This window comes from Nematostella vectensis, chromosome 10 (genome assembly GCF_932526225.1).
Source record: "Nematostella vectensis chromosome 10, jaNemVect1.1, whole genome shotgun sequence".
NCBI lineage: Eukaryota > Metazoa > Cnidaria > Anthozoa > Actiniaria > Edwardsiidae > Nematostella > Nematostella vectensis.
Window position 1 is genome coordinate 5,273,517 of NC_064043.1, and position 13,111 is coordinate 5,286,627.

A 13,111-nucleotide genomic window follows, 5' to 3' on the forward strand; every position below is an offset into this window, starting at 1 on the left:
TCAAGAAACACCTAAAATTGGGCAGTCATTAATGTGTAACAATCACATAAATAAACAATCTTTCCAAATGAACACATTTATTTCACTAAGAATAAACAATTGCTAAAAAGTATTAGTTATTATCTCACCAGCTTTGTACAGAGTTCATTTCCTAATTTAAACTTATTTACAGTGTTCCTAACTCATATCAAGCCAAAATGGTTACACTTCAAAATAAATATCATTATACTTAAACAACCACAAAAATATATCATATTGAAAAATGTCAAACGACACGACCAAAAATTATACTGTGAGAGATTATAAGGGTGGTTGCTTATATTGCCAGCAAAACTGTGTTTTTGCTTAGCACAGACCGGTTTGTTTGCAGTTTTCTTTGAGATTGCCTTGTGATTAAGATAAAGTGGTAATTGTTCACTAGTAATAATTCACCTATCATAATTCAGCGTGCTCTAACCTCAGCCCCCCTTCCGCTCCAAAAAAGACCTGACAGCCAGAACTTGGGGGAAGCCATCTAACAACATAAATTAGTATGCAAATGTTTTCTTAGGCTCTTGAACCACCCTGCACTCACTGGAGTGTGATTCAAGCTACCCTAAGGCATAACAAGCCATCCCTATCCACTTAAGTGGATCCAAATTAAAATGTTAAGAAGAAATGGTAGACAAAACAGATTAGCCCACAGCTATGTGTTTTAAATATTGAAGCCCCAAACAAATCCAAGAAGAATTCCCCTTTCAAGGAATCCTGGCTCCACCCTTGACATTTTGATTCTTAGAAAATAGACATGGAGTGAGAGAGATGCAAGGGTTGGCTAAAAAAAATACATATAAGATACAACTGTACAAAAAAAACATCACTTGAATGTTTGGCATTCCTAATGATTGCATCATTGCTTATTCATCATCAAATATGACAATCAACTTTGAAGGTAAATCTATCTAATCATGGCAAAAGAAATAATATGGTAGGAATTCCTGAAAATAACTTTGGAATAGCCTACTGACAGGCAGTGGACTGTTTTTTTTTAAGTGGAGAAAACAGAATTTTATGGGGCTGTTTCCATCTTAGATGTACAAAATAATGTCCCTCCCTTTTTTGCATGTGTCCATTTATCCAGTTTTCTCCATAGTAAAAGACAGTGCAACACCAGCAAGCAAAGAAATATTTATCACTGAAAAACAGCAAATATAATTCAAGTGAAATCTTTTAAGTTTCATCTTTGAATCAGCAAAATTATGTGTGTATAGCTACAAAAAGATGCATGATAAAGGACATTTCCATTTCCAGCCTGACTTGAAGATTTCAAATTTTTACACAAAACCTGAGGGGTGATGCCCCCTTGACACGAGACCCGAAACCTCTGAATGGGCCTTCTACTCTTCATTGTCTATACATAATATAAAAAAATAAGATTAATTCAAATTTAATGGGAGTCCCAGAAAGTGAGCTGAGACAAAAGTGCAGTGGAATATACAAAAATAACAGAATCATTTTTCACAAGCTTAGTTCAAGTGGTGGTTATTACCCATAAGCCAAATTACAAAAAAAGGATCACCATCTTACAGTATTATTGCTAAGGTTTCAGATACCATGCTCATGAGTACCAACAGTGATACTAATACTTAACAGTTTTAGACAACATGTTTAAAATTTAAATATTAGAAGGCTCATGGTTAATATACTTGCAAGTGAACTTAGCCTTGGAGATTATAAAACAATATTTAAATTACTGTGATGACATTTTTACATAGTGATGAAATTGTACTTATTTACACTAAATTTTGCTAGAAGAATAAATGCTCATTAGATATCCTGTTTTACAGCAGACAGGGACTACATGAACTATTTCTAAAAATCTAGACAAGAATTCAAAAAGTCATTTGTATCCCTTTTAGTTCTGCTGCGAGTGCAAATCTTCTACTGGAATTTGATTCTTGATCTGTTTCAACAAACTCTACACGTAGCAGAGAGTCCCTTGTAAGCAGCAACGGTTGGCACCTAACACTACCAGTGGGGATACAGGGTGCTCCAAGGGTAGAGGGAGGGGAGAAACAGGCTATGGAAAACTGGATATTGAGAGGAATGATACAGAGACAACTAGGGGGTAAAGCCACCCGGTCATTTCCTTATCATTTTGAAAAAAAAGGGGGAGGGGCGCCCCTCAACCCCACCCCTGCTGGCACTGCCGCACACTTTAAGTTTTATACACAGTTGGCACCCTTTGAAATATCCTTGGTCCACCTCCAAATACTATCCTGAGCTAGTTGTTGATTGTTGCTGTGGTTAATACTTGATATTAGCTAAACGATATCACCCAGTTTTGGCAGTGGGCCATGAAATTTGCATGTATAAATGCTGTCTTTTAAATCGGGATATCAATTAAAAGAGGTTTTTTTTAAAGGATTGTACAGCAGCAGCTTCTCTCGTCTGTTTTTTCTCGATTTCTCAATCCTGGAAAAGAAAAAAGGCGAAAACATCAGATGTGATCTCATCTTTAAAGTCTGTCAGTTGCTATTACTGATGGATAACAATAAAAAAAGGACAAGGGCTTTTAAATATCTGGTTCTTTTGTTTAAATAACAGGTGCTTTTGTTATCATGGCAACAAACTTGAAAGCTTTATAATACAACCATGCCAATGTAATTTCTGTTTCTAGTTTTTTGTAAAACATAGCATTTAACTAGGATGACAATATAGTGACCGAGAGATGCTCTTAAGGAATTTAGCCTCTTGAACTTGGATACAGTGAAACCTGGAGTTTATGATACTGGATTTTACGATAATTTCGGTTTTACGATGACGTTCCTTTCTCCAGGTGGAAATACAGTGAAATGTGTGAGAAATTACCCCGACCTAACGATATTGGATACAATGATATTCTCGATTTTACGATACAAATCTTTTCCCCCAAGTGTAATTATGACCTAGATACAACGATATTACTGATTCTGTCTATCAACAAAGAAAGAAAAACTAAAGACACCACACACGTGCAGCACAGTTAATCGATTTTCTTGACTTGACAGATCTTGTTAAATGCAGACTACAGTTTACAGAGAGTAACTGTACAGAGTACAGTTACAATATTATTATTTTGTAAAAGTTGATAACTAACCCGACCTCGCTACAACGATATTTTCAATAGATTTTCCTAGATATGGTAAAATTGAGGACCTCTTTCTAACAATACCTCAATTTTACAATACATTTTCTTTCTCCCGAGGCACATCGTAAATACAGGTTCCACTGTATCAGGTTCCCACTGCACACATTAGTAAAACAACTATTGCAGTTTACCTTGGGATGCTGGTTCTGGTAGATTTTCTCTTGCAACTAGATGCATAACAGTTCTTTTCCCCAATGGAAGGTGTAAAGCTGGCAAAAAAAATCAATTCAATGCAACATTTAAACATCAGTAAATCGAGATTATTTGTTATATATTTTACTTCTGTTAGGACCTAAAATTTTGATCATCCATATATATAGTATGTACAGTCCTTTTCAAAAGCACTGCCACAGCCTCTATTTACACAGGGGTTTCATTAGGCCCCGGCGGCCGGCAGAACCACCAGCTATTTTCAACTGAGCGCTGGCTACTTTTTTTAAGGTTTGTTAAAGTTTAAGTTGAACTAATAAAACGAAATAACTTCCACGCCCTTTCACCCACTTCACCGCCTACCCTGAAACTTAATGAAACCCCTGTTAGATATATAAGGCCAAAAAATACCACATTGACTGAGAAAGAGTTAATTTTTTTTGGGGGGGAGGGGGGAGGATTTTATGGTTTGTAAGTGGTTAAAAAATGCAACAAAACAGCAATGTGAAAGGTCATCTCTTAAAATTTTCATCCCTAAAATAATCCTTGGAAGGCCTAAAAAAATAACAGACCACCGATTATTTGGTAGTCGCCTCTACCATTAGAATATAGGGAGTATGCCCCAGAGGCCTTACTGTATTTAGCTACCAAACAATTATACAAAGACTTAAAGAAAACCTAAAGGGAAACAACAAACACAGAATGGTGCTATAACAAAAAAGGATGTACCACTTGCAATGCCGCCAACATCTGGACCATAAGGTCTATGCGGCAATTTTGGTCTCACTTTGTTATTTTTCTTATTGTTTTTTATAGGCAAAAGGAGGGTAATTCAAAATGAAAATTGAGTATTTCTGAAAGCACAAGTTTGGCTATCATTTCATTGTTGGACAAACAATAGAAAAAAAATCCTGTAAGCACCTGTTCAATGCATGTTACTTGGTAGCCATGCTTTTCGAAAACTGTCACTATTACTCGGTTCTCGTCAAACCTACCTCCTAATGTTACATTTCCATGAAGAAACCGCCCTTGATATATTAACTTGAGTATATTATGGGAGCTCACAGTCTCTTCTTTCCAATCTATCAATCAAGCAGAATTTAATCAAAACATTACTCAGAGGTTTGTGGCTAAATTATTTAACTGTTTTTTCCCTGACATCTCAGAACAACACATTCTCTCTTCTAAGCATCAAGAAAATAATAATTAGGTCTCTGCAATCATAACATAGCAATACCTTCAGGCCAATGTTCAAACACTTGTTGGGTTATGTAATAAGCAGTATCACTTGGTGAAAACACAAATTCATGAGTTTTGCCAGAGACAAGGATTAACCGCAGGCATATCTGAACAAAAAAAAAAAAAAAAAACAGAATATAACCATACTGAGACATACATAAATTGTCCTAGAGGATACTCATAATGAAATAATAAAGGATATAAAATTTTGGAAATCTTATCATGATAAATAGAACACGGATGGGGCGTTTTGTGTATATGGTACCTAAATGTGAAATACAACCTGTCAAGTAAAGAGTTAGTATCGTAGCTGTCAACCGCTTAAGGAAAAATCTGGAGAAAATACAGTGAATGGATCAGAAGTACCAAGATAGCTAATGCGGGAGAATACAGTAAATGTATGGATAGGAGAGACTCCCACCTAATGCGGAAGAGTTGACAACTAGTATACAACACAAATGCACTTTCTTTAGTGCACAGCCGGAGGGGGGGGGGGGGAACTATTTATCAAAGCACTATTTGTCAAATATAATAGTGGGGTAGTGTTTTAGAGTAACATGTAGCATTAGAGTTCAATTTGAGCTGGCTTGAAAAACAAGACAATGAGATTAAGTGGGCATATCCTCTCTCATTTACACACATACAATCCTCCCATACAGCAAATCATGTAAAATTCCATAATAAATAATGAATCCACACATGCATTATAGAAGTCTGGAATATAATAGTATGAAGGTAGTGACTACAATGTATTTATAAGGGTCCATTTTTTATCTAATCTTATTCAGGGTAGAGCCGTCTAACTAAGGATGCGATACTGGAAAAGATATGAGTTGTTTACACTGCATAACCAATCTTTTGTAAAGCTATAGACAACTAAAAAAATGTCTAAAAATTGTTTTTTAACAAAAAACAAAAATGCTTACAAGAAATTCGAAAAAAACCTTTCGTTATCCTAATACTCATTTGGTGGCATCTGTTCCGACCTGCAATAATTGCGCTGTTGTTTTTCTACCATATGGTTTGTTTCTGTCTGGTGTTAGTATCTAGATAGAAAGTTGCCATTTGAATCGAATACTGGATCAACTTTCAAGCGAGAAGTTCAAATTCGTTATGGTTGTCAAATCAGCTACATCAAATCGAAAAGAATTCCGAAATTTTTATAAATAAATGCATAGAGATCACGAGTAACAATAGAGAGGGAGTAAAAAACCTCTCCGGATATGGAAACCTGCAAATGGACCGAGCTTTCACACTAAACGGCGAAGCGATCGGGAGCAATAATCGAGCATTTCGCTAGCAAAAACAGAACCAAGAAAAACCTTTAAAAATATATATAATTTGAAATGAGTTAAAAAATACCGGGGCCAAAACAATTGGACTCGAAAACAAAAAGAGTATTTCGTGAAATCATGGCAACGGGTATTATAGAAACGGCAATATAAACATATTGAGAAAAATTTTTTGAAAATAAATCAAACTTTGGAGTCCAATCGAGATGAAATTGTTTGCTCTTGTGAAGAAAGACCACAAAAATAAAACATAAATATACGTGAGACGGGGTTTGTGATGCGTCATGGGCAACATTTCAAATGAATAAGTACTTCGGACTCTAATTTCGCCCGATCATGCTTTTCGGAAACACACAAAAACAGTAATAATATATAAAAGTTAGGTATTTGTCAAATACTTGTACTTCTTGTGCTTTAGTCGAGAGGATTTTGATCTTAAAACATTTATCCTGTCTGTGAAGGGCAAGCATCCATCGATGCCAAAATATCAAATTCTCGGCATCGGGATGCACAAAGAAAACTCTTGATTCCCATACAAGGGAGTTCTCCCATCAGAGTAGATACTGAACTATTTATACATGGAGCTACAACGGTTAAATCTAGCCTTGATAGCCTTCCCAAAAAATACAGAACTAACCTTGTCCTCCGGAATACATTTAGTTCGCTGTGTAGCTGTTGTCATTTCAGCGAGCGAACCCGATTTCCCGCTCGAGTTTAGCGAGGAAACAAACAAAATATTCAAGCAGCTGTAGTGTTAAAGGTGTACATAGAGACCTCTTTAAACATTCAAGATGCGATCCCTTCGAAGTTTCGACCCATGAAGACGGTTTCTGTGTATTTGTTTGGCCTGTAAAACCTCCGAAGAAATCCTAGAGAGTTCAGCCCTTTCCTCGACGCTGCCAAAGCATGCTGGGAAACTAGGTGACGTCAAACATCCATATGCAAATGAAGCAAATGGTGAAAAAACAAGTGAAAACTGAGCGGAAGCCAAAAAGGTTTTTATAACAACAATATCGAGTCCATCATGGGCAACAATATAAACTTGGTTTTAAAAAGCGCGCATTTACTTTTCTTTATTTATGACCAGAAAGCCGGACATAACAAATGCTGTTTTTTTTTTAATATTATTATGTACTATTATTTGAACATGTCGCTCGAGGGAGATTTCGCAAACCTAGCGCATCCTGGCCCCACAAGTGGGTTTTAATGAAAGAAGCTGCCGCAGGTGATTAGGAAAAGAAAACTTAACGGTAGTTAATTTTTGTAGGCCAATTTTTCAATGCTACATCATAACAACCTCGTTTCCAGGGTCTTCTAGGTAATTTTCAATATGGCGTCTGGCTAACCGCCATATTGAAAAATTACCCAGAAGACCCTGAGAAAGTGGTTGAAGATCATAATCGACAGATTGATATCCAAATAAGAAGAAACAGAAAAGAGGGATTTACGGGGCAAGGGGTTCAGGGGGAGGCCTTGCATTGCCGGTGCGCAATGCTTTCGAGGAAGGATTTCTAGCCATCTTTTTTTTTTCAAATTATCGAGAACGACTGGGTATGAGTCTGCCATTGGGATGGAGTGGGGAACATTTTGAGTCAGCAATCTGATCCCCAGAGGCTAGGGTCGTTTGGCCAGCGGGGAAATCGAGCCATAGACACTGTTGTAGTCCAAGCATAGGTATGGCTAGATGGCACGAGTATGCATTGGGATATACAGCACACACACAGGAGAAAAAACCTTCGCATTACTCTTCATTAGTACTCCTCAGGTCTTGGTTGAGCGGAAAAAGGCAATAATTCCAGAAAGCGTAATTCCACAAAAAACCCCAAATTCAATCCCTGTGTAACGGCCATTTCCACGGCTGCTTGTTTACACACCCATCAGGCAGCACCTCTAAACAACGGGCATTCTAAGGGTGCCTGTTTCCCGCACTTTAGGCAAGCACCTCTATTTGACGGGCATTTCTCCAGGTGTTTGTTACAAACACTTTCGACGAGCACATGTATACAAAAGACATTTTTTAACGGTTTGTTGATTTATATGTGTTTATCCATGATTCCACACGAATGGCGAGGCATGTATCCCTATCTAAAAATAAAGAGGGTCAGTTGCATAAAGATTTCAAAAATACCAAACATAAAACACATGTTAAAAAAGCTATAAATCTTTACTTGCAACACGAACACATAAAAATACTAACTACTAAATACTAAAGTTACATGTCTCCATTTCTTATTTTTTCTTTTGAAATTATTCATTATCGACTTTGTACATAATTCTCGGAATTTCTATTTAAAAGTCCATATATTTTCTCTTAAATCATTAAGCGTAAGCATGATGGCAATTCTACCAGAAATTCTAAATTGTATTTTTAAGATTTTTAAGATCTTTGAAAATTCCTGTCTGGGAAGGGGCGAATTGCCGTAAATGATGTAAATTAGGTTGAAAATCTCACCCCCCCCCCCCCCCCTTGTCTTCTCGAAAACATTTCTCACAAAACGTCACACCAGAGATTATGGTGTTTTCGATACGAAGTACCCCTCGGCCCCAAGCCCACGCGGCCGGCCAGGTGGAAACTTCCAATTTAGATACTTTGGAGCCGGCTTGTGTGAAACTATTAAAATGGAGCCGTTTGTGTTGCAGGGTGAATTAGATTTTACAGTTTTTTGCTACTAAAATGTACATCAAATTTCAAATGATTTTTGTGGCACTAGAAGAGTCACAGCTTGTCACACAAGTAGAATCCAGAGTTCATTACATATAACCCTTACACAACCTTGGGGCACTCATGGAAAATATTCCTGGTTTGTCTACGCTAGACGCAATTCGAATCGAAGCGTCAATACTACTATAAACACAATAGGTGACGCGAACATTGCCGCCTAAACGGGTGCTGCTATTGGTTTATTGCATCAGTCACGGAGTTTAAGTGACCTGCTCCAGGAATCTGGTTTGCCCCGGGATCAATCTGGTTTACTCCGGCATTAATCTGGTTTACTCCGGGATCAGGTTTACCCGGGATCAATCCAATTTACTCCGGGATCAATCTGGTTTACTCCGGGATCAATCCGATTTACTCCGGGATCAATCTGGTTTACCCCGGGATCAATCCGATTTACTCCGGGATCAATCTGGTTTACCCTGGGATCAATCCGATTTACTCCGGGATCAATCTGGTTTACTCCGGGATCATTCCGATTTACTCCGGGATCAATCCGATTTACTCCGGGATCAATCCGATTTACTCCGGGATCAATCCGATTTACTCCGGGATCAATCCGATTTACTCCGGGATCAATCCGATTTACCCTGGGATCAATCTGGTTTACCCCGGGATCAATCTGGTTTACTCCAGGATCAATCTGGTTTACCCCGGGATCAATCTGGTTTACCCCGGGATCAATCTGGTTTACTCCGGGATCAATCTGGTTTACCCCGGGATAAATCTGGTTTACTCCGGGATCAATCTGGTTTACTCCGGGATCAATCTGGTTTACTCCGGGATCAATCTGGTTTACTCCGGGAGCTCTGTTGATCGCCGTAGAGACTTCTGTTTCTGGCGAATCTCTTCAAGGATGTGTTTGGTGGAACCCTCTCTTCTCAAGAAGCGAGACTACGAAAAAAAAAACAAAGATTAGCAAGCCATTGAGAAACTATCATTCACATAACATAAAATTAGGTGACAACAGTGTTCACTACGAAACTCGGCGCGTAAGGCGGTGTGCATTTGTTTTGGTTATCTGGTCATTTGTTTTGGTTACTTGCAGTGGACTTATTTGGAGCGCAATTTGCGCAGATTTCTTTCCCTTCTCTTTTTTACATTTGAATACATTGAATACTGATAGATTGACCTGTTTAATTTTTTTTATCGTTTATTTCAAAAGATAATTACATAAGTCTCTACATGCTCGAATATTCAGCACTATTCTTTCTCGGCTACAGAAATCACGAAAGCTGCCGCAAAGCAGGTATCCGATATACGGATTCTTTCACGTCAAGAGTGATTCTAACAATCTCTCTACGCGAAGGTCATAAGTGGAATGGCAATGATCCTGTCAAAGACAGGAAGGAAGCTAAAACCGCTTCTTCAGCTTATGTCAAAACACACTCAACAAGACGTAGCGGATCATTTCGCACTCACGAAGTCCTTTTAAGGTTCCCCTTACCAATACACGATTCATAAACAAACTTTTGTGCGTCATTTGTTTTGTCTGGTGCGTTTTAAGTAATCCATGGAATGAACTTAATATGAGGTACGGATTTTATTACAAATACACAATTAGTAAACGAACTTTTTTGTGTTTCTGTTTCGACTAGTGTTGTGAACTGGCGATGTGCTCGTGAGCCTCATCCAGGGGAGCGCAGTGAAAAAGAGTTCATAATTGACATCATAAATGTGTCAAAACAGGCATCAAACTTGATTGATTATTACGGATATTAACAAAACTAATCACGCAAGAATATAAAATTACTTGCAGGAAAAAAAACACACAAAAACGCAGCGGTGACATCAATTACAGCAAAAAAAAAAAAAAAAATAGCAACAAAAAAACAGCAGGCCCCAAAAATAACATTAGCGGCACGTGAAAACAGAGCAAAACAGCAATAAAGTAAATAAAAATAGCAACAACAACAACAAAATCTACACTAACAACAAAAGTAACATCGGCAGCGGCAACAGCAACAACTACAGAAGCAGATACAACAACTTTTTGACGAAAAAAAAAAACCGGTAAGTTATATTACCTACCTGCCTGCCGAGATAAATCTGCGATTCCTGGGCCTGCAAACGAGAGAATTGGCATAAGTACGGTTCGGCCACATCTGACACTGCATACAGCCCAGCATCAGATAACGACATTAATCTTGTCTCTACTTCTCATTCTCGCAAACTCTAATACCGACATTAACGGGCGTTGAGTGGTAAATGGTAAATCCGGGGATTTCAGAAAATTGTATTTATTTTCCCTCATTATAGAAGTTATCTATATACTGACCATGCCAACCTCCTTCCCGTGCCCATAAAAAAATTCCAAGGTGTCTTCCCCTGATGTTTATCGAAACTTGTTCATCACCGATCGAACTATCAGTGAGCATGGCAAGTGAGGGATACTCTTCAAAGCCGATTTTTTCTAGGGCAGAAAACGGAGACAGAGAAGGAAGCGGAGGCACGACATACTGACGCGTGCGTGAACATCAAAGCGAAGAAAGCTGAGAAAAAAGTACGAACGGTTCCTTTTCTTTCTTCTCTGCTCACGTCTCCTTCGCGCTTTTCACATGCGCCTGAACGTCGCACGCCTCCGCCCCCTTCTTGTTTCCTTCCTTAGTGAAAAGCTGGCCCTACCTTTCGAACAGTGGCTCGGGGCTCTCGAGCGGTCGGGTCATTCCATATTCCTGTAGGGTGCTAAGAAGAGGCGAAAGGTAAGAGAGATGTGAGTATAAGGAAAATCATACTAGAAATTAAGAAGTCCATTACAAAAAATCTTTTCTCTTTTTAAGTTGGTAGTGTGAATATGGAAGTAGAGCAAGAAGCTCCGTTTCCATTGCTTACCTTCATAGAAAGAATAGCCGCCACCCAGCGATACATGTCGTCCTTATCTTTGGCGCATAGGAACCTGACGGGGTAAATTAAGATTAGAATGCGCAAAACACGCCCCTGCCTCTTTCTATTTAGCGCCGCTCCTCGAATAAACGCCGCACTTTGGGCCAAATAAAATGGTTCGACCTCGAATGAGCCAAACAGCTCCAAAGTATCTATTTCAATTATAATGATGCTATCCTACAAAAGCTTTAATTTTTGCGTAAGTATTTTACTTGGCAGTATCTACTTTGGTGTTTTCAAGATCATGACACTTTTGTCATCGTTACATTTTTTGATATATCCGATAACGCTCCTGTGATACATCACCGCCCTCAGAATAAGTGTCGAATTTCAGTCGCAAACAATCGAATAAGGCCCTCAGCGATTCGAAATTTCCTGTCCTCAGCTTTTAGATCTCTTCTACCATTTTAACAAATCTACCGCTTGCATAGTAAAAAATTTTATTCTCAAATTTTCGAAAACTAGATCGTTTCTCAAAATGGGATATAATTGGCCAAAAAGGCCTATTTATACTTTTACACTTTTCTGCACTAGTGATTGATGTTATAAAACTGATTATCGTACCTGATGATATTTCCTGATCCCTCTGCCTTCACGACAACAGTAAAGCCACAGCTGTAAAAAAAAAAACGCACATGAACGGGTTCTTGACTTCCGGGCTGTGATCAAATAAAGTCATAGCAGATAGGACAGACATAAAACAAACACATGAACGGGTTCTTGACTTCCGGGCTGTGATCAAATAAAGTCATAGCAGATAGGGCAAACATACAAAAAAAACATGAATTGGTTCTATTTACTATGAGATGCGGGCAATGACCATACACGACTTATAAAGATGGAACAGCCATATAAAGCACATGACAGGGTTCTATTTACTATTAGATGCCGGTCATGGCCTTATAAGGCCACAGGATAGCACACAGGTGTTTTTTTTAGCTAGAGTTGTACCTCGTGTCGACTCCCTTCGTCTGTTTCTCGGCCGGCACGCCTAAATAAACTAGCAGATTGGTAAGCGACCACTGGTCCGTGTCCGATTTGTCCGACTTGATAGACTTGAAGAAGGACTAGGAATAAAAATAATAAATAAGCGATTCACACAAAACTGTTGACTGTTGTGATTTACACTCAACCACTGCTCAACAATCATGAGTTAAAAGAAGACAAATGAGGAACAACCTTATTCAAAATTGCACTCTGAATTTACAGTTATATGTATGACGTCTTATTCTGACGTCCATCACTGACGTTCCCCTCCCAGCCTGCCGGACACAGGACACCCACGTCATAAAACGACACACCACAGGCTACCCACCTTACTCTTGTCGACGGCCATGTAGCCGTTCTTGAGGATAACATTCAATGGTTTCCAGTCCTTTCTCTTCTCGGGATCCCGCACGTGCAGCATCCCTTCGCGCGTCAATGAGGTGCCAACCTGTGGATCAGGGGGGAGGGGAAGGGAGAGTCGAGACACGAACCAGTAAGGGAACGCGAAATGAAAGGAAAGCTTTGTACTCACGAATGGTTGAATGCTCTCGGCAATGTGATTCGGCTTGATTATCAAGTAGTTGTCCTTGCTCAATTCCCCGAGCTCGCCCCAGCGAATCACGGCCGGTAAGACCTTCTCATGGACTTGGAATGCACGCTCTGGAATTACCGGAT

The 13,111-nt window shown here is 38.8% G+C and overlaps 2 protein-coding genes across 4 annotated transcripts in view; both read right to left on the reverse strand.

Annotated features, from left to right (window-relative positions):
* Positions 1 to 60: 60 nt before the first annotated feature.
* Positions 61 to 6,756, reverse strand: LOC5506061 (ubiquitin-like protein 3). Its single transcript, XM_001626724.3, has 5 exons — positions 6,488 to 6,756; positions 4,557 to 4,665; positions 4,315 to 4,401; positions 3,301 to 3,378; positions 61 to 2,454 (listed from the first exon to the last, which is right to left on the reverse strand). Exons 1-5 carry the CDS (start codon positions 6,530 to 6,532, stop codon positions 2,399 to 2,401), a joined length of 375 nt encoding a protein of 124 aa, XP_001626774.1. The 5' UTR covers positions 6,533 to 6,756; the 3' UTR covers positions 61 to 2,398.
* Positions 6,757 to 7,995: 1,239 nt separating this feature from the next.
* The window catches only part of LOC5506059 (arf-GAP with Rho-GAP domain, ANK repeat and PH domain-containing protein 1), a 33,605-nt gene continuing 28,489 nt past the window's right edge, over positions 7,996 to 13,111 (reverse strand). For all 3 annotated transcript variants that reach the window (XM_048733372.1, XM_048733371.1, XM_048733370.1), the window contains 8 exons: positions 12,969 to 13,096; positions 12,765 to 12,884; positions 12,401 to 12,516; positions 12,014 to 12,064; positions 11,399 to 11,462; positions 11,192 to 11,251; positions 10,598 to 10,630; positions 7,996 to 9,460 (listed from right to left, as the gene is read on the reverse strand). In XM_048733372.1, the coding sequence (XP_048589329.1) occupies positions 9,362 to 9,460; positions 10,598 to 10,630; positions 11,192 to 11,251; positions 11,399 to 11,462; positions 12,014 to 12,064; positions 12,401 to 12,516; positions 12,765 to 12,884; positions 12,969 to 13,096 (671 nt within the window). In that variant the 3' untranslated portion in view covers positions 7,996 to 9,361. The remainder of the gene's footprint in view (positions 9,461 to 10,597; positions 10,631 to 11,191; positions 11,252 to 11,398; positions 11,463 to 12,013; positions 12,065 to 12,400; positions 12,517 to 12,764; positions 12,885 to 12,968; positions 13,097 to 13,111) is intronic.